We start from the raw sequence: 22,005 nt of genomic DNA, 5'->3' as shown, positions 1-22,005 counted from the left end.
AAGCTACATGTGCAAGTGAAAGTCTCTGGAAGGTAAGATTCTGACAATTTTTAACTTTCTTCCTTACACTTTGGTACGTTTGAAATTCCTATAAAATGTAGATATTACTTTCTATAAAACATAGGTATTAGTATTATAATATGATTTTAAAAATTATATCCTGCCTAGAGCAATCTATACTTTTAATGCCATTCCGATCAAAATTCCACTGGCATTCTTCAAAGAGCTGGAGCAAATAATCCTAAAATTTGTATGGAATCAGAAGAGACCCCGAATCGCTAAGGAAATGTTGAAAAACAAAAATAAAGCTGGCGGCATCACCTTACCTGGTTTCAAGCTTTATTACAAAGCTGTGATCACCAAGACAGCATGGTACTGGCATAAAAACAGACACATAGACCAGTGGAACAGAGTAGAGAGCCCAGATATGGACCCTCAACTCTATGGTCAATTAATCTTTGACAAAACAGGAAAAAATATACAGTGGAAAAAAGACAGTCTCTTCAATAAATGGTGCTGGGAAAACTGGACAGCTACATGTAGAAGAATGAAACTCGACCATTCTCTTACACCGTACACAAAGATCAACTCAAAATGGATAAAAGACCTCAACGTGAGACAGGAATCCATCAGAATCTTAGAGGAGAACATAGGCAGTGATCTCTTTGATATCAGCCACAGCAACTTCTTTCAAGATGCGTCTCCAAAGGCAAAGGAAACAAAAGCGAAAATAAACTTCTGGGACTTCATTAAAATCAAAAGCTTCTGCACAGCAAAGGAAACAGTCAGAAAAACAAAGAGGCAACCCATGGAATGGGAGAAGGTATTTGCAAATGACAGTACAGACAAAAGGTTGATATCCAGGATCTATAATGAACTCCTCAAACTCAACCCACACGAAACAGACAAACACGTCAAAAAATGGGCAGAAGATATGAACAGACACTTCTCCAATCAAGACATACAAATGGCTATCAGACACATGAAAAAATGTTCATCATCATTAGCCCTCAGGGAGATTCAAATTAAAACCACATTGAGATATCACCTTACACCAGTTAGAATGGCCAAAATTAACAAAACAGGAAACAACATGTGTTGGAGAGGATGTGGAGAAAGGGGAACCCTCTTACACTGTTGGTGGGAATGCAAGTTGGTGCAGCCTCTTTGGAGAACAGTGTGGAGATTCCTCAAGAAATTAAAAATAGAGCTTCCCTATGACCCTGCCATTGCACTCCTGGGTATTTACCCCAAAGACACAGATGTCGTGAAATGGCCACAGTCGCCAAACTATGGAAAGAACCAAGATGCCCTTCAACAGATGAATGGATAAGGAAGATGTGGTCCATATACACTATGGAGTATTATGCCTCCATCAGAAAGGATGAATACCCAACTTTTGTAGCAACATGGATGGGACTGGAAGAGATTATGCTGAGTGAAATCAGTCAAGCAGAGAGAGTCAATTATCAAATGATTTCACTCATTTGTGGAACATAACAAATAGCATGGAGGAAAAGGGGCATTAGAGAGGAGAAGGGAATTTGGGTAAATTGGAAGGGGAGGTGAACCATGAGAGACTATGGACTCTGAAAAACAATCTGAGGGGTTTGAAGTGGCGGGGGGATGGGAGGTTGGGGTACCAGGTGGTGGGTATTATAGAGGGCACGGCTTGCATGGAGCACTGGGTGTGGTGAAAAAATAATGAATAATGTTTTTCTGAAAATAAATAAATTGAAAAAAAAATTATATCCAGGTAGACAACATTTGTTTTTTGTATTTTTTTTTTAAGATTTTATTTATTTATTTGAGAGAGAGTGTGTCCCCTAGGACATGTGACAATGTCTGAGACAATTTAGATGTTCACAACTTTGGAGTGGGAAGGGACCTACTGGTAGAGGCCAGGGATTTTGCTAAACATCCTATAAGGTACAGGATAGCCCTACCATACAGAATTAATAGTGTCAAGGTTAGGATACTCTGCAGAAAGGTTAGAGACATAAATACTTTAATTTAAAAAACTTCTGACATTGGCAGCATGATAAAAACCCCATGCAGTGAGGGTAGTGCTTGATGAGGTGTGTCTGTACTTTTTTTTACTGATCAGGCTTTGTGGGTCAGTGTGGGAGGCACTGGACTCTGAAAACCAGGCATTCTGTACCCAGGTTGTCCTGCAGGATCTTTGGCCATGTGCATGGCCATGTGCACTCTAATGCACATTAGAGAAGCTAGTAGGAACCTCTTGTTGGTTATCCAGCTCTTATACTTATCAAAGAGGTTTTACTAACCTCACATCAATTATATGTGCATGCATGTGTTTGTATGTGTAAAGAATTAATTAAATTACTCTTGATTAATTAAATTACTCTTAAAGACCCGTTGATTGAGTGGTATGGGAATGGGGGGAAGTAAATTGGGTGGAATTTTGAAAGAATGAAGTTTCTCCATTTAGATTCTAACCTCCAGGTAACCTTTGTCTTATCTAGAAAGGGAAGGAGACTAACATGACTTGAGCACTAACTATATGTCAGGAAGTTTTCTGCCTTGTCTCATTACATTCTCATAGAAAGTCCTTGGAATAGATATTATTGCCATCCTCATTTTACATAATAGGGGAACCAGGGCTTAGAAAGAAGATGTGCTTGTATGTGTAACAAATACATTTATCATAAAACACTCACATACCAAAGGAGTTGATTTCCATTTTTACCTTATTTATGTTCCAAATAAATGTCCAGAGGGCAAAAATAAGGTTGATCACTTTAAGAATAATTTATGTCTTGAGAAATCTAAGTGGAAAGTTCAGAAAGCAATGATAGTTACACGGGCTCAGTTCTCCCTTCCTGATATGTTACTGTGGTGGAGTGCAGTTCAATTGATGAGAGGAAGATGTAGAACGAGGACCCGGAGCCTCACGTCTTTCTGGGAGGTGTATAGTCTATAGTATGTTTTACTGGATCTTCTGTGGCTCTGCACATATCTGCCCTTCTCCCATCACTACCACCAGTAATATCTTTTTGGATGTCACTGGAGGTGGGAAGGATGAGACCTTCAGGTGAATCTGTGGGGGAAGATTCTTTCTTTGTCTTTCCCAATGGTGCAAGTATGGTAACTGGGGCCCAAAGAAGAGACACAGTGACTCGTTGTTGCACAGAATCTAAGGGCTGGGGCCAGCTTTATTGAACAGTTCCTCAAGCTCAAATTTTTTCTGCTCTTCATGGAACTAGTTTTGCTTTATCTTGTTATTTTGAAGAGAATGTTCTCTCTGATTTTCATTCAAGCTCCAGTTATTCCTAATGACTAGATCCTTCCAGTGAGAAAGTCAGATAGTAAATGACCTCAGTGTTACATACATCTGGACATCCATGTTCTACATGGCACACTTTTTCAAGGTAAAACTTAACCTAGAGAAATATGGGGCTCATAACATGATGACAGGCTTCAAGAACTAATCATGGAGAAAAACTCCATTGAAACACATCACGGAAGAGTGACAACCTCTCTGCCAAGAAAAAGTTTTCTTTTCTTTTTTTGAGAGAGAGAGCATGCACAAGCAGGGGGAAAGAGCAGAGGGAGAGGAAGAGAGAGAATCTTAAGCAGGCTCCATGCCCAGCACAGAGTCCAAGGAAGGGCTGAATCTTATAACCTTGAGATCATGACCTGAGCTGAAACCAAGAGTCAGACTCTCAACTGACTGAGCCATCCAGGGGCTCCAAGATAAAAGTTCTCTTGTGCTCATTCAGACTTCTAGGCTCAAAGTTCCTCCAGGTGCCATCATTACTATATCCATCAGGGTTTCTAGACATAAATGCAATTCTGGTTATTTTGAGCAGAAAGGAAATTTATTTTTTAAGAATTTGGGTAGTTCACAGGATCACCAGAAGGACAAGAAAATAAGACTAGGAGAATGGCTGGGAATAAGTAAGGCTACAAAGTTGGGGCCAGAGTCAACAGAACACTGAACACTTGTACCATCTTGCCCCATTGTGCCATCACCATCATCCCTGCTACTACCAGAAACAGGATTAGGTTGTCTGTTGTCACTGTTTCTATCAAAATGAATTCCCCATTGGCCTTTCTTCTTTGCCTACTACTTTCCAGTTCAATGTCTGTTCAATGTGGGGATGTCTGATTGAGCCCAAGACAAGTGCCTACTTCCTAGCTGCAAGAGAGGCTGGGAGAATGCATATGTCCAGTTGCAAGTCTATTATTTCATACTCTTCTCTCTGATGCTTCCAGTGGGACTCTACAAACTAAGTTTTCCCTCATTCTTTTGTCAGTTACTTCCAGCAGTTCCAGTTAGACTCTGCATGGGAGACACTGAGAAGAAATTGACAGGTGAAATGAGGGGATATGGAGTTTTCTTCCTTTTCTGGCTCTGGTTAGCATGTCTCCACCAGCAAAACACAGTTATACTTCTCTCCTCTGGATTCTTTTGGCACTTTCCAAGCCATATGCATTGCACTGCCTCTGATAACTAGCACCAGTTGACTGTATCTCCTGACTCAGTGAAGCCAGTACCATTTGAGCCAGGTTCCCCTCAGAGGTCTGAAAACCAGCCACAGTGCATTTTAGAAGACTGAGTGCCAGCCAGACGGTCCTAGCCTCTCCTCTCTGTCCTGCCAGATGTATGAGCAACAGCTATGCTGGGGCCCCATCTATGAACTCCTAGGTCTATGAACCCTAAAGATTTTATTCTTTCAAATCTAGGAGTGATGAAAGTATCTCCCAACCCCCACAAATGCTCATATAGCCAATTTTCAGTATTAAGTCTTCTCTGTTTAAAAGGCTGAGTGTAGTTTCTGTGTCCTTGACTGAATCTTGAATGATAGAGTTTAAGTTTTTCAGCTTTTATAGTAGAAAGCTGGTTTTACCTCATATAAAGACTTTCAGGGCACCTGGGTGGCTCAGTTGGTTAAGAATCTGTCTCCAGCTCAGGTTATGATCTCAGGGTCCTGGGATTGAGCCCTGCATTGGTTTCCCTGCTCACCGAGGAGTCTTCTTCTCCTTCTCCCTCTGCCCCTCCCCTCGCTTGTGCTCTTTCTGTCTCTCTCTCAAATAATTAAATAAAATCTTTAAAAGAAAGACTCCTGGTAGAGACTTCTTCAATTGTTAGAGGGAAGGGGGTGTGAGCTAGCCCAGTGATGGGTATTAAGGAGGGCATGTATTGCATGGAACACTGGGTGTTATATGTAAACAATGAATCATGGAACACTACATCAAAAACTAATGATGAGACATGGGAGGTTTGGGGGGTAGGAAAAGAATAAATGAAACAATATGGGATCGGGAGGGAGATAAACCATAAGTGACTCTTAATCTCACAAAACAAACTGAGGGTTGCTGGGAGGAGGGGCGTCGGGAGGTGGGGTGGGGTTATGGACATTGGGGAGATATGTGCTATGATGAGTGCTGTGAAGTGTGTAAACGTGGCGATTCACAGACCTGTACCCCTCGGGATAAAAATATATTACATGTCTATAAAAAATAAAAAAATTTTTAAAAATTTAAAAAATTAAATTAAATTTTTAAAAAAAGTTAAAACAAAAACCCAAAAAACTAATGATGTACTGTCTGGTGACTAACATAACATCAAAAAAAAGAATGGAATATTGACAAAACAACTGACAAATAGTCACTATATCCATTCTGATTTCCAACTAGGCTGTATAATTTGTCAACACCTTGCTACCCTTCAAACCTGGATTTTTTTTCTCCAGTTTGTTATTGATTTTCTATGTGATCTTGGATGAGTCTATTTCCTACTAGAAGCTTCCATTTGTACATGGGTTTTAAAAAAGGAGGGTGATTGGGGCTGTGGAGCTCAATGTTCCCTGAGTTTCAAAACCATCTCTAGCTTCCTCTAGGCATTTCTGGCTCTAGAGAGAGCTTCAAGGAAAGAATAAGAAGGAGAGGGAAGATGAGGAGTCCTGGATCTGTATGACACCCTGAGTAACACTTGAAGATTTCACTTGAGGTATCCTCTGGGTTCTAATGGGCAGAGCAATGAGCAAATTGTTAACAAAGAAAAACATCTCCACTGAGGTCCTTATAAGGCAGAGGGTTCTCTGTGCTCAGCCCTTAGGGCTCTGAGTTCATTCCTGAGGACAGCAGGTAAGCAGAATCTACAAACTTCAAGGAACGTTCTGGCCATTTCCAAGGACCACTCTGATCCATTACCCTCTAGGACAGAATGATTTTGTTCCAGTCATTCATGTATGTTAACATTAATCAAGGACTGAAAGGACTAATGGGACAGACAAGCATCAGGTGCTTACTAGATTTGGCTGGGTTCCTGAGCTGCCTTAATTCCTCAAATTGAGAAGTACTCTTTGATATTATTAACCCATCACCTTCATCATATGAATGAAGATTTTTTAAAAAAGATTTTATTTATTTATTTGAGAGAGAGAGAGAGAGAGGTCACAGGTAGGCAGAGAGGCAGGCAGAGAGAGAGGAAGAAGCAGGCTCCCCACTGAGCAGAGAGCCTGATGTGGGCCTCGATCCCAGAACCCTGAAATCATGACCTGAGCTGAAGGCAGAGGCTTAACCCACTGAGCCACCCAGGTGCCCCGAGATAAAATTTTCATCAACAAATTTCTCCCCATAGATGGACTGGTCACCAGTGCCATTATAGCAACTGATGTCACCACATTGGCACATAAATCCTGGAATAATCCTATGAGATCAGGAATCTTTACAACCAAATCCTTTCACCCCAGTGTTCAGAGCACTAAAGTTATCTGCTGTCTTTGGAACTCTGTCTGCAAACAGCTGGAAGGAGACCCAAACCAAGGGCTCACCATTCATAGCCATGTTGAAGAACATGGTGAGGTTGACTGTAGATGGGTGACGCTGCTCTGGGGCAGCAGCATCTGCAGTTCCTTGAGGACTTCTATTTTAGACAGCCCTTCCCCACCCCCCAAGTAATTCTAATGTAGTATTTGCTAACAGCATTTTCAGAAATACTCATCAGTTTAACCAGCCTTTTTAAAAAAGAGATAAACAGGGGTGCCTGGCTGCTTAACCCACTGGCTCAGTGGGTTAAAGCCTCTGCCTTCAGCTCAGGTCATGATCTTAGGGTCCTGGGATCGAGCCCCGTATCGGGCTCTCTGCTCAGCGGGGAGCCCGCTTCTCCTTCTCCCTCTGCCTGCCTCTCTGCCTACTTGTGATCTCTGTCAAATAAATAAATAAAATCTTAAAAAAAAAAAGAGAGAGAGAGAGATAAACAGAGACGTGGAGAGGAAAGGAATTATTCAATAGTAAGTGGATCCCAGACTCTCTTTAGAGCCTCCTGATTCAAGTTATACCAGACAATGAATTCATTTGAAAGATACATCCAGGTTTTGGTGTGTTGTGGTGGCCAAGCCTCCTGCTGTGGGGCTGCCTCTTTAAGCCTGGCACCTTCTTACCTTGCCCAGTCCTTTGGAGACTCCTTCTTACCTTCCCCTTGACTTCTCTATGCCTTTCCTCTCCTCCATCCCTCCCCTCCTTGCCTCTCCTCTTCCTTTCACTTCCTTCCCATCTCTTCCAATTACCTACCTATTGCTGTGAATAAAATTTCCCAGAACATTCTCTATTTCTCACCATTTTATGGGTGAGCAGTTTGGGAAGGAATGAGCTCGGTGGTTCTCTCCTGGGGTCTTCACCAGGTTGCAGTCAGATGTCTGCTGGGGCCATGGTCATCTGAAGCTCCATGGGGTTGAAAGCTCATTCCATTCATGCGACTGGCAACAGACCTTGGCTCTCAGGTTGATCTTTTCTGGGGCTGTCAACCAGAGCACATGCTTGGGCCTCCCCAGCATGGTTGTCTCAGGGCAACTGGCCCTCTTACATGGCAACTGCCTCATGCACCCCCAGAAACAAGCATCATAAGAGGGTGGAGTGCACTTCTTCTGGTTTAACCTTGGAAGTCACACAGCATCATCTATTTTTACTCTACCAGTCAAAGCAGTCCCACAGTTTGCCGAGATTCAAAGGGAGGGGCTGTGGACTCCGAGGCTTCTACCACTAGGCTGAAGTGAGTGAAAGAATTGTAGGTCCCTGCCTTAAAACTGTGCCATCATGCAGTATCTTTTTCTCCTCCAACTCTCTCTCTTCTCCCTTCCTCTGCATCTCTTTGCTGACCCATCTCCTCCGTTCATGTCTCTTCCACAGTTATCTTCTATTTTGTACTGTCTGTGCTGGACCCTGGAAGTGTATCCTTTATTGAAAGTCCAGGAAACAAACCCACAGCCTTTTCAGAGATGTATCTCCCATGAAATTAATGGAGCTCAAGTCTCATTTTCCCTCACCCGAGCAAGCTTGGTTCCATTCTAAGCATTCCATGACAATTTTACACAGGCCAGAGCATCATCAGAATTCCCAATTTGTAAGATTTCCATACTCTTCTCTTTTGGTGTCACTGGAAGACCCAGTGATTGCTTGTTCTGCAAACACTGCACAGAGGGAGTAGATGTGAATTATTCATTCTCAGAAACATCAGACCTACAGAACACTTTATTAGGAAAACTGGAGGCTTCTGAAGCATACACAGGTACTGTAAGAGTGAAGAGATAGGATCAGACACTGAGAAAGTGTTCAAGGGTGAAGGGCATTATGTGTGAAGAGAAGCTGAGCTGGAGGAAAGGGAGTAAGCAAATCCTGGGGTTTGGTTTTTGGAACAGTCAATGTCTTGGCAGCTGAGATTTGGCCAGAGGTAGCTGATATGAAGCATCAGTCAGGCACATGTGGAGAGGGCCCTGAATTATGAGCCAAATTCTGGTGGTTGTTCCAGTTCTTTTTATCGTACTGAGGGAGATGGTGACTCTGCAAGACAGCAGAATAGAAAAGGATGAGATGCTTGGGCCCTACTCATACAGGAACCAAATCTTGTAATTAATGGAACAAAGGAAATGGGGTCATTTTTATATCTTTTCATAGACGAGAAACCAGAAGTGGAATGATTGTGGGGGCTCATAGCATGCTGGTGCTTTTTCAGTCAAGTCCCAGTTTAAACCTGTTGTCCCAGTGTAATCATTAGTGGTATCTCCTTTCACTCTCAAAACTTTCTCAGTTTGGTCAATAAAGCATGTGGTTGTCCTGGCTCTAAGCACCTTAAAAAGGAAAATGAAGAGATTGAATGAGGAGCTCATAGTGCCCAGCACTGGACTGGCTCACTGGGCCTTCTTCTGACATCGTCTTGGACACTCAACCCCTCCTGCTTCCTCGTTCTGCACCCCCTGTCCATCTCATACTTGCCAACTTCCCTTTGACTACTGCTCCTCTTCACACTTTCTCTTTCCCCAAACATCCCCTATTTGCCCCTCAGAGATTACTGGTTCTATCAGGCCCAGACTTGCCAGCTTCCTGGAATGGGCCAATCAACACCCAGACCTCACACCTGTGCAGCTGAGCATGGGAGATGGGACCCCTGAGACTTACATGCTTCTGAACAGACGGCCCTGCAGACAGCTTCAGATTGGAAGTTGTTATTATTCCCAGCGCAACCACCGTAGTTGAAACTGGTGCAGGTTTTGAATTCCTTATTGTACCACCAGCGTGGAATGCTGGCCAGGCAGAGGCCAATACTCATTGGCAAACTGCATATGTCTGCAAGGAGATGGCAAAGCAGTATTGCTTGGGTGCCTGCCTTGCTAGAGAATATTCCGCAAAGACTTGGAAGAATGAAAGAGCATAATACTTTTAGGGCAGCATGAACTTGCTAAAAAGATATAATGCTGGGGACGCCTGGGTGGCTCAGTTGGTTGGACGACTGCCTTCGGCTCAGGGCGTGATCCTGGAGTCCCGGGATCGAGTCCCACATCGGGCTCCCAGCTCCATGGGGAGGCTGCTTCGCTCTCTGACCTTCTCCTCGCTCATGCTCTCTCTCACTGTCTCTCTCTCAAATAAATAAATAAAATCTTTAAAAAAAAAAAGATATAATGCTGTTACACTTCTCTATGCTTTTGCACATGCATAGTGTCCACCCCTCTCTTGCTTACTAGGTGTACTCCTATTTATCCCTCAAAACACCACACATCAAACTCTTCTATGATATCTTCTCTCCTGGCTCCATTCTTCACTGTTTGCCTTTTTTTTTTTTTTTTTTTTTTTTTTTTTTTTTTTTTTTTGCTTTTCAATCTTGCCCACACATTGATCACTTCCACTATAATTATTTGTTCATATTTTTGACTCCTGCATCAGAAAGTGAGGTTTTCACATTATGTCATCTTGTACACCAGTTCCTAGCAGATAATCTGGCACTGACAGGATGCTTCAGGAATTTTCACAGTACAAAATCAAACATATCCTGAACTTCAAGAGATACTTAATGGGCAACTGTATTGTGCATAGTACTATGAGATACAAATAGAGTTGTTTAGGACCTCATAGTCTGAAGCACAACAATGACACCATTTATCAAAGTTCTTAGCACTTGACATATATATTGACATATAGGCTGAGGATCTAGGTCCTCTTCTTGTCCTCATTTTGCAGATGATAGTTCAGAGAGGCTAAGTAACTTCCTCAGGTCACATAGGTGGCAGGGATTTGAACTTAGATATTATGTTGCTCTTAGGATCAAGATCAGACCCCTTAATCCAGCCAGCAAGACCCTGCCTTGTCAGAGCCTTGCCTATCTAACATGGCCTCACCATTCCGATACTTCTCTGTCTTACACAGGCATGCTCACTCTCTGGTCTCTGGACTTTCTAGGCCTGAGCATGCTGTCTTCTCACACAGGGTCTTTGCACATATTATTAGTTGTGTCTGGAAAGCTCTTCCCTCCCATTTTTTGTCTACTTACTGCCCATCTTTCAGATCTTAAATCATAGATCTTTTTCCTGAGAAAACCTTTCTTGCCCCTCTGTCCTATAATAAACAAGTGGAGCCCATCATGTGTATAAGGGACACCAGTAAATATTTGTTGAATGAATGAATGAATGAATGGTCTTTGATGGTCCTCTTTAGAGTTTAATCATACGAGCACAAGGGAAAGTGCGGAAGAGGTTAAAAAATGGTTAGGGAAAGCATCCTGGATTTATATGACAGAGAAGCCTGGGGGACGGAACCAGGAACTATAAATTGTATACCTGTTTCTTATAGCTATCATATCACCTGACACCATGCTGGTATTTGATGGGACCTCAGTGGGAACTTGGCACCTCAGAGGATCACAGAATAGGCCAGAAAACTTGTGGTCTAATGCCTGCTTCTTTCTTACAAATTGGAAAACTAAAGTCCATAAAGCAAAAACTCTTATACACATCATATACCTGAGTAGGGACAGAAATGAAATAAACCCCACCCAGTTCAATGCTTCTAGTATTTAGGTCAAGTAGAAAATGCACCCAGATTCTTGGTCAGAGACCAGCCATCAGGAAACCAGGGGAGAGGTACGACACTGCCAGTGCTGATGGGCAGAGAGTAAGGGTCAGCAGGGAGGACACTGGATAGTTCAGGGGCTTTGTGTGTTACCTTCCTTGAGATCTAAACATTTCTTTGCACAGTTAAAACTGCAACACGTCATCTTCTTGGGGCATGGTTTCTTCTTCCCGCACTGGTCGATTTCTCTGTAATTGCATGGTACCCTGATTTGGGGACATCTCTCTGTGGGAGGGGAAAAAGGAAAAAGGAAGGCCAGAACCCTCCATGGTCAGACCCAGGGCACTACTGCAGAGTTAAGGAAGACTTAGTGACCTTCAGATGACTCCATATTTTCACAGCACTGGCCCCACTCCCAACCCTGTATTGACTGCCCATCTAGTTCCTAAACAAGTCCTACTCCCACCCCCAACACTCATGAGGTTTCAGGGAAAAGGATGCTGTCCACTAGGACTACTCTGGTCACTTGGCCTTCCTGTATTGGAGGTTTCCTGGGTGGGGGCAAGGGTGCTAGCACTTTTCCAGGTGACTGAGATTTCCATTTGTGGAGTCAGATGGCTGGGCTTTTGAATTTCTGAGCCACCCTTGGAATGGCAGGCACCATCTTTGGACCTTGATTCCTTCACTATAGAGTTGTTTCAAGGATTAGGTGACAAATCTTGGAAGTCATTGTCAGGCGGCCTGGGACAAAATAATGTTAATTAATATTAACAATTCCTGTGTTCTTGTTCTCTTCTCCTGAATCCTTGTGGCATTTCTATTGGTGAGTCCTATCAATATCCACATTTTAAGCTGCCTCCTTAGCACAGTAGGCAGCACGTCAGTCTCATAATATCCACATTTTATAAACAGAGGAATCTGGAGCACAGGGTGGTTATGTGAACTTCCCCAAAGTCACACAGCTACTACTAAGGAGAGGAGCCAGGATTTGAAACCTACAATGTATGGCTTCACTCTTGAGTGCTCAGTGTATTTTTAGCTGCTGCTTAAGGGTGTCTGCATATCTCAGCATTCCGAGGGACTTCAAGAGACCATTCTATACTCCACAGGCAAGGACCTTCTGGTGCTGTGAGTGGGGGAGACTTTTGGGGGCTGCAACTGGAAGATTCAAAGCTGCTAAGGGTGGAGCTAGGGTGAGGGAGCTTTCTTGCAGGAAAGGCCCATAAGGTCCCAGCAGCACCTTTAGTCCATCTCATAAGCTCCAGGTCCAAGTACCTCCAGAAAGAATCCCTCTCATAATGATAATGGGCTGTCTGTTGCTAGAGACCCAGGTTCTTGCACTCACAGGAGGCATCTTAGAAGATGGTAGGACTCTGAGAGAAAGACTGTGAATATCTCCCTTTCTCCCATCTAAAACCTCAGGCTGAGTGGGGGAGGTTTTCCTCATCCTTAGAACTCTTTGTTCCTCCCTCCCAGCAACTTCCATATCTCCACTGGAAGGCCCTAGTCCCCAGTACTTACTGCCAAAGAACCCCTCAACGAGCTCAGGTTCCTGGACTCCCCCCAAGAGGATGAAGAGTGCCAGGACTGGCAGAAGTCCCAAGAGCCCCATTTTAAGATCTACTGGCCTGGCTGGTGGCTCCAAAATTAGGAACTGCTCCCAGTAGCTCCTGCTTCTGAGCTTTGGCTGCCCTGGCCCTGGAGCCACATATCACTGAAGACAAGACAGCCACACTCCCTCTGCTGGGGAATGCCAAGTCCCCGAGGCCATCAGTGGGAGTAGCTGACACCCACAGCCCCGACACTTGGGGAAAGGGCCCTTCACAGGCAGCTTCTATTTCTCAGCTCGCTGAGGTTCTCTGACTCTCTGTTCAGCCAGGGAGAGGGGGCAAAGCTTGTCTGGGACTTCTAGAATCCCTCAGAGAAGGGAATGTTCAATTTCAGCATCTTCCATCATCCAGAGGGAGTTTAGAGTCAAGAATATCCCAGTTTTCTTCTTTCCAATCTTATACTTCTGACACATCTATTTGTCTGTCTGCTTGTTTTTCTCACACTGTTTATTTTCCTTCTCTCTGTGCCTCCTCCTTTCACTCTGTGCCTGCCTTTTTCTCTTTTCTTGTGAGTCTCTGTCTGGGTCTCTTTCTCCTGCCTTTCATTTCCCTTCTGTTCTCCTTTTTCATCTCTTTGGACCACCCCTTTTCCTTAACCATCATCAAAACATAAAGATGTTACCCTGAGTAGCATGTGGTCTGGAGGAGCCAGGTTGATCCCAGGTTGAACCAAATCTTCAGAGAGTATGTGTCAAGATCACGGTTCTTTGAAAGCAGGAGAGGATGCCAGAGCTAATGCGGAGCCTCTATTGTTGGGTGCACTTTGGAATGGTGATGCAGGAGGAAATACTAAATATTAGTTATGACCTCAGAAGCAGCAGCCATGGGGCTTGAAGATTCTTCCCTGAACTTTCCAACTTAGGGTGTGAAGTGTTAATAAGACATGTTCTTGGCTTGCCTCTAATATCGCTTGCAGCTGTAGGAGAGAGATCTAGTGCACATTTTTTCTAATTGTTTTAAAAAATGAAGTGAAATTAACATCAGATAAGGTGAACCATTTTTAAGTGGACAGATCAGAGGTTTTTAAGTGCCTACAGAACCACCACCTCTATTAGTTCCACAGTATTTTATCACTCCAGAAGAAAACCCTAGGGGCACCTGACTTGCTCAGTTAGAAGACCACATGACTCCTCATCTCAGAAGTTCTAGCCCCACCTCTGGTGTAGAGATTACTTAAAGAAACAAAACTAAAAAAAAAAAAAAGAAGAAGAAGAAGAAGAAAGGAAAAAGAGAAAAAGGACAACCTCTACCTACTGGCAGTCACTATTTTCCCCAGCCTAATCCTGCCCTGGCAACCAGTAACCTACATTCTATTTCTGTGGATCTTCCTATTCTGGATGTTCTATAAATGGAATCACACAGTATAGGACATCTCGTGTCTGGCTTTTTTCTGCATCACTTGATGCTTTGGAGGTCCATCTGCAGTGTAACTTGTGTTAGTTTTTGACTCCTTATTGTGGCCAGTGTACCGTGATAGCGTCCCATCTCAAGTGTCAGAGTCTTTATTTCCGTGCTATAGGACTGCTCGGGCTCCCTGACAGCTTGTCAGCTTGTGTGGGAAACAATCTGGAAGTGTAAGAACTTTCATAGACCCAGGCATCCAGGAAGGGATGGGAATTAAGGCGTAAAGTCCTCCGCTGCCTCATCACTGGAGATGAATGCAGACATCTGGACACATATTTTACAGGACTCCTTAGAAGGTCCCCAGGGGCAGTAAGCTGCAATTTTCCCCCATGGTAACCAGCGCATAACTGACTCCTCTCTTGTCTGTATCACCTACCTCATCCTACCTTATGTGTGTTGAGAGATCTCCTAAGTAAAGTCCTCTACCCATGTCCTTGTCCTAGGATTGGATTCTGGGGTCTCCAAAATAAGGAAATGCCCATAGACCTTTTTCTAAAAGGGTCCTGCAATTTTTTGGAGAAACAGAGGAGGATCACAATGTTCCTGGAGCTCCAAACTCTCAAGGTTCTGACAGTTTTCACTCCCTTTTTTGGTGTCACAAAATCTTCAATGAACCTTTACTCTCTGCAAAGTGTAATGTACCAACCGATATGAATTATTCAGCCTCAGAGGCACAGGACTAAACAGCGTACTTTATTGGGGAAAACTGGGAGATATGCAGGTATAGACAGGGGGTTCTAGACATTGGACATATAGGAAAGAAGCATAGGGATGGAGTTAAAAAAAATGGGACCATGTGTGAAAAGAGGCTGAGGTAGAGAAAGGGGAATGCAGATCCCAGAACTCTGCCTGGAGAAGAGCTGAGCCCTTGGAATGTGGAATTCAAGAGTGGAAGCCAATATGGAGCATCAGTCAGGAGCACGGACAGAGCCTTGAATCACGAGCCAACTCCTGGTGGTTGTTCAGGTGCATCCTTATGCACTGATGATTTGGAGCCTGGTGAGAATGTAGGACAAGACCTGCTAAGCATCTTGGATTCAGCTTATCTTCAGAGTGATTCTGAAGTGACATTCATGCATCTTAACACAGGAAGTGAAAACAAAGTGGGTTTTCTCTGGGGAGCTATAGCTTTCGTCCTTATAGGAGAACGGAGCTGTGGTCGAGATAGAGTGCTGATGATCCAGTCCTAGGCTGGATGTCCTGTGACCTCTCTGGAGCTGATCTCTGGGATTTCACCGTGTTTGCATCCTCCCTCCACCCCTCATACTTGCCAGCTTTGATCATGGCCACGACCTTCCCAACCTCAGTTCCCAGAATACCGCCATCCATCCCTCTGCCAGGTGCATGCTCATCTCCAAGTGGAGTTGGCTCTGTCAGCACCTGGCTTGTCAAGGCTATGGCCCATGCCTGAACAAAGCAGCTGCACACAGGCCTGTTAGAAGGACCCGAGTGAGGACGGGATGCCCCGGGGACTCAACTCACGGTTGCTGATGCACATGTTCTGGCACATGGCTTTGGACTGAAAGTTGTTGTTGTTCCCTTGGCAGCCACCATAGATGAACTTGGAGCAGGTATTCTTCTCCTTATCATACCACCAACGGTGGAAAAATGCCATACAGGGGCCAGGTTCTTTGGGCATAGAGCATATATCTGTAGGGAGACACCAGACTTGAGCAATATGAGTGTCCAGCCCCATGGACCAACTGATATTGTTACCCCTGCAAACTACCAGACATGGAACAGAGCAGGCTTCTTTCCCCTTATTAAACCACAGGAGCCCAGCTCCACTGGTGTATGGTACAGATTGTAGGGAGACCCCAGAGTGGAGTTGTTGGGGGTTCTGTAGCCCCAGAGAACATCCCCCCCCATTCCTCATGGTCACCATCCCCACTGTCTTCCCTGAGAGTGAGGAGACTTATTTGAAGGCTCTGCTCCCAATTCAGTGTGTGCACATCGACCTTGCCTGTGACCTGTCTTGGCCTTGACTTGCTCTTCTGGAAAATGGGAATGCAACTCCCACCCTGCAAAGTACAAGTAAGACTGCCCTCATGGACCTGAATGTGCAGCTTCTAGCATAGTGTCTGGCAGAGAGTAGCTGTTCAGTAAATACATGCTGAATGGATAAAAGACATGGAAGTGTCTTAAAAGGGACAAAATATAAGCACATACTCTGCCCTGCAAATCATGCCAGGAAGAGAGATTATGGGATCATGAGTAAAAGGCAAGTAGGGCAGGGAAAGCAGGAGCTGTTTTTTAGATGGTCAAGCACCTTTCATCCTGCAGTTAGCTTCAGTCCTGTGATGGGTTGGATTGTGTTCCGCCCCACCCACTCCAGGCCCATTCATATGTTGAAGTCTTAACATTCAGTACTTCAGAATGTGACCCTACTTGGAAACAGAGTTGTGGCAGATGTAATTAGTTAAGTCATCCTGGAGCAGGATGCATTCCTAACTCAATATGACCAGTCTTTTTATAGAAAGGGGAACTTTGTGCGCGGGTACCCACACCCACACCCACACCCCACCATGTTCAGCTGAACGCAGAGGTCTATAAGCCTGGGACTGCAAAGATTGCCAGCACACCACCACCGAGTTAGGGGAAAGAAGACCCTGCCTTGCCAACGCTTGACCTTGGACTTGTATCCTGCAGACCCTGAGACAATACATTTCTGCTGTTTCAGCCACCTAGCTTATGGTCCTTTGTTACAGCAGCCCTAGCAAATGAATGCAGATCTGAACTAAACTTAAGAGTTTCTCAGGGAAAACTCCTGGCTCACTTCTTTGCCACTCTCTTTCATCTTCCATGTCTCGTACCTGGGCTGTTGAGATAGCCAGGAACTGATCTCCTGCCCCTGTCCCTAGCCCCTCCAGTCAATCCTTTGTGCAGCCCACCAGGGGGAAGGACCTAACGAACCTGAAACAAAGCTGATCACATCATTCCACAGCTAAGACCTTGACTTCATGGCAAGTCTTCCCATGACTCACAGGCTCTTTGTAGTCTGACTCCTGCTTGTGGATCTGCCCCACCCCCTCCACAGTACCATTTGAGGTACATGCTCCTGCAATATTCAACACCCTTTGCTATCCCACACACCTACACCTTTCACTGTACATTCCTTCTGCCCACCCTGCTGCTGTTTGTTAGCGGCACTCCCACTCTCTCTTCAAAAACTCAGACATTATTCCTCTGTGATATCACTGCCTCCATATACACCCCCCACCTCCACAGGTTCCTGGACCAATCCTGCATTGTTCCACCATGTTTCTGATCTCATGTACATGATTGTTACTGGTTTACATCCTTGGTCTCCCCATGAGGTTGTGAGCTTCCAAGGGGGCACAGATTGTGTCTGATTTCATCTTGGAGCCCCATTCCTAGTAGGTGGTCTGATTTAGTATAGGATCTTTTAGAATGTTGAGGGTAAAACCAAATGCATCCTGACCTGAACTAAATAAGCCATTCATTGAGCACCTACTGTGTGCAAGATGCTTTAAGAGACAAAGAAAAGGGCTGGAGCCTTTTATGAGCTCCCAGTCAAGAATAACAATTAATATGATATGATCTCTAGAGGAATTTGAGAGGTAGGGCAGGGGTTTGTGGGGGTAGGGAGGGAAAAAATGAAACAAGATGGGATTGGGAGGGAGAAAGACCATAAAAGACTCTTAATCCCACAAAACAAGCTAAGGGTTGCTGAGGGGTAGGGGGTAGGGATAGATAGGGTGGCTGGGTTATGGACATTGAGGAGGGTATGTGCTACGGTGAGTGCTGTGAAATGTGGAAGCCTGATGGTTTACTGACCTGTACCCCTGGGGCAAATAATACATTATCTGTCAATAAAAAAAGAAAACAATGAAAAAAAATAACAATTAATTTAAACTAATATGTGTCATCTGTCTATATTTTGCCAGGCATTTCTCTTCATGCACATCAACCTACCTGATCCTCCAGATAACCTTTAACACTGATCCTTTCATTATCTGGAGAAACTGAGGGACAGTGGGGGAGAATTGTTAATTTGCCCAGGCTGTTAAAAAAACAGAGCTAAGATTTGAACTCAGGAAGCATGGATTCAGAATCCCTTACCTTAGGCAAATGAACAACTTACCATCCTCCTAGCCATGCCGCTCCATTGTCAAGTCCTGCTTGCTTTACTTCCTAGACATCTTTCAAACACACCCCACTCCTCGCCATTCCCTCACCTACCTCTCTGGTCCCAGCTACCATATCATCTCTTCCTGAATTCCTTGAAGATAGTCTGTTCTTCCTCTGTGTGTACATTAAAAACCCCAATTATGTTGCTGTCCACCTCAGTTGGTTTTCACCCCTCTTGAGATCAAAGTGAGTTGCTAGTCCACCAGACCCTACGTACCTAAGATCCTTTCCCTGGTACCAGGCTTATATGTACTCTTGCTCCCTGGCCTCCAGGACCCACCATTGAGCTTTTTGTGCATGTTTTCCCCTGTACCTGCAAAAGCCCTCCCACTGACTCTATGCCTAAATTTACTACCCATCCTTCTGAACAGGACTCCAGATTGCTTTCTCAGGGAAGTCTTCCTCACCTCCCTGACTATACTGGTCTAATCTTACTATGAGTCTCAGAGACACTAGATGCATATTTGTTAAATGAAGAGCAAAAGAGTCTTGACTCCAAATAGTCTATGATTGTCTATTTGGAACCCAAGGATATGACCATGGAGTTAAGATTGCAGGAGCAAAGGAAAGGCCTTCTGGTCTGGAGTAGTTGAGGGAGGTGTCCTGGTTCTGAGTTGGACTTCAATAAGCAGAAAAGTGGCCTCTCTGCAACAAAAATCTGGTAAATACCAGTAGCTTAGTTATCACTTCCAGCAACATTGTGCCAACAATAGCCAAGGGGGGACTCAGAAAATCATGAATCCAAAGAAACAAAAAGAAAATCACAAGAGTTAAAAGAAACCACAAGATTGTCAGCTACCATCCTATAGTCATCTTCTGTTTGGGGAAACCAAATTCCAGACAGGATGAAAATACTATCTAATGTCACACACATATATCAGGGGCAGTGACAGCTCTAAATTGCAGGTCTCCCCAACCCAGCAGTCTTGCTCAGGGACCAGCCCTTAGTAAAGAAGGGGCAATGCCACCATATGGCCAGAAGGTGAGGGTATGGGCAGAGGGGCTGGTAATTCTGAAGCTCTGAATACTACCTTGGTTGAGGTCTAAACATTTTCTTCCACAGCTGAAGATACAACACTTCTTCTTGTTGTCCAGACATTGTCTGTCCTTCGTACAGATATCCCTTTCTCTGAATTCACATTTCTCTTGGATTCTGGGGCATCTCCCTAGGAAAAGGATAGTTTTACAACCATGAATGTTGGAGGGCACAGTGCCCACTCTTCTCCCAACCTGAGGCAATTCTGGGGAGTCGGGGAAGCTTGCTTTCTCTTTATTCATCCAAAGGAGACCTTTTCTTCAGGGTGTTCTCATGTATTTCCCAACACTGCCCACACTACTCTCCCTTCTGACCACAATTTACTCTACCTTCTCACTCCATCACTTGTTCTGCCCCCTACCCTTACTCCCTCTAAGGCAGGATTTCTCAACCTTGCCACTAGGGCCTCATCATTATTTATGGGAGAGGAGGGCTGCCCTGGGCACTGTAGGATGTTGAGAAGCATACCGGCCCTCTATCCACTGGATGCCAATAGCACCCCCCAGTTAAAGAACCAAATATGTCTCCAGACAGAAAATGTCCCCTGGAGGGGAAAATCACCCCACTGAAAGCCACTGGACCAGGCTAATCTGGTCATTTTTGGCCTGGTTGAGAAGTCAGTGTTTGGGAGTTCCTGGCTCGTGGCCGGGAGGGTGTGGGGCGCGGGTAAGGAGGGCACTATTGCACATGATTAATATCCCTCACCTTGTTTTCAGAGACTCAGGTATTTAAATTCTACCTCTTGGCTTACACTCACCTTTCTGAACCTTGGTTTTATTCACTTGTAAAATCATTTTAGCCTTACAGTCGTTGAGGAAGAAATGAGACAAACTGTGTAAAGCTCTAATCATAGAAACCAATGCATAGCTATTTATTAATATTTGTCAACTGTTTCCCATAAGCCAAGCACTTTTCAACACTTTAAATGCTGTCTCACTGAGTTCTACTGACATCCCCATTTTGCAGAGGAGGAGACAGAAGCACATGGAGTTCAAGTAACTTGCCCAAGGTTATGGCTGCTGAGTGGTGGAACTAGAATTTGGACCCACCATGTCTGAATCCAGATCTCTCAAACTCATTATTTTCTAAATGTTCAGTAAGTGGTAGCAATTATTATTATTTCTATGAAGTCTAAGTATCTTCCCCAAGGTTATGGCTACTGAGTGGTGGAACTAGAATTTGGACCCACCATGTCTGAATCCAGATCTCTCAAACTCATTATTTTCTAAATGTTCAGTAAGTGGTAGCAATTATCATTATTTCTATGAAGTCATGGAGTATTACTGTCTTCAGTTCAAAGAAACTTCTGGATGCTGTCTTCTATTCCAAAGGCAAGGCACCCCTAGGGATGCAGGAATACTTTATAGGACTACATTTGAAAGAATCAGGCGTTGATAAGAGATGATATCTTGAGAAAGGGGACTGTTTCTGTTGTGAGATGAGGGGGAGGTCCCCTAGGTTTCTCAGATTCCTATAGCCCCTCCCATAAACACTGGATCCTGTGACTCTTCCCTCAACCCCCCAACTGACCTTCACTTCAAAGGGGCTGAGAATGGGGTTTGCCTCAGGTCTGCAATCTTGCATTTACTCAAGTGATCTTCTAAAAAGAGGGAAATTGGAAGAAATATTCCAACTATGTCCCAGCCTGGGTCCAGGGCTAAAACGGTGGGAAGCAACTCAAGTCTTATTCCTTCTTTCTTCCTCCCAGCAAACTTCCTGCTCTCCAGGGCGAGGGCTGAGACCCCAGTACTTACTGGGAAAGATCCAGTCAGTGAGCCCAGGTCCCTGGACATTCACTAGAAGAGTAGAAAAGACCAGGATGCTGAAAAGTCTAGAGGACTCCATTCTGAAGAAGCACTGGCCCCTCTGGTGATCCCGGAATATGAAAATGTCTGTCTGCCTTTGTCCAGCCTATTCTTCAGTAGTCAGTATCTTGGATGTGAGAACTGGAGTCAAGCCAGCCACCTCCTTTCCTTCTGGGAACACCAAGTTCCTGAGATCATCACTGTGACCAGCTGGCATCTACAGCACACAGTCCTGGGGAAGGGTCTTTGATGGCATGGCTCCTGAGCCTCAGCAGCTTGGGCTGGGGTGGGGTGGGCTGGGCCCTCTGGTCAACAAGGGGGAGCAGGCAAAGCTTGTCTCAATTTCTAGGTGACCTTAGGTGTCAATGTCACCATCAGGGGTCTTCTTCTTGATGACTCTGAGAGTTGTGGAATGTGCTTGTTCTCCATTCACTTTCTATTTTATCTGCATGCTGAGTGGCATGCCCCTTTTGTTTGTCTCTGACAATGTGTCTCTAGGGATCTCCTGATATCTCTGTTTTTCTGTGTTTCTTTGTGTCGGTGTCTGACTAACTCTCTTTTTCTGTGGGCCTCTCATGATCTCTGTGTCTCTTTCTCCCTTTCCCAACCTTCCTTCTTATCCTTCTCCCCTTTCTCTTTGGGTAGTTCCTATTCTTCAACTAAAGCTGAAGAGTAAATGTGTTGCCATAGA

The 22,005-nt window shown here is 44.5% G+C and overlaps 1 protein-coding gene across 1 annotated transcript; it reads right to left on the bottom strand.

The window, feature by feature from the left end:
• Nucleotides 1-11,440: 11,440 nt before the first annotated feature.
• Nucleotides 11,441-21,354, bottom strand: LOC122915866 (eppin). Its single transcript, XM_044262590.1, has 4 exons — nt 21,264-21,354; nt 19,505-19,639; nt 15,804-15,971; nt 11,441-11,592 (listed from the first exon to the last, which is right to left on the bottom strand). Exons 1-4 carry the CDS (start codon nt 21,352-21,354, stop codon nt 11,441-11,443), a joined length of 546 nt encoding a protein of 181 aa, XP_044118525.1.
• Nucleotides 21,355-22,005: the final 651 nt, after the last annotated feature.

This window comes from Neovison vison, chromosome 8 (assembly GCF_020171115.1).
Source record: "Neovison vison isolate M4711 chromosome 8, ASM_NN_V1, whole genome shotgun sequence".
NCBI lineage: Eukaryota > Metazoa > Chordata > Mammalia > Carnivora > Mustelidae > Neogale > Neogale vison.
Note: the sequence above shows the minus strand (reverse complement) of the source record. Positions and strands in the feature narration are given on the sequence as shown.

Coding starts and splice junctions, on each gene's coding strand:
- LOC122915866 (XM_044262590.1), bottom strand. CDS start 21,354: ATGGAGTCCTCTAGACTTTTCAGCATCCTGGTCTTTTCTACTCTTCTA. Junction 19,640..21,263: donor CACTGACTGGATCTTTCCCA/GTAAGTACTGGG, acceptor TCCTTTTCCTAG/GGAGATGCCCCAGAATCCAA. Junction 15,972..19,504: donor ATGTTTAGACCTCAACCAAG/GTAGTATTCAGA, acceptor GTCTCCCTACAG/ATATATGCTCTATGCCCAAA.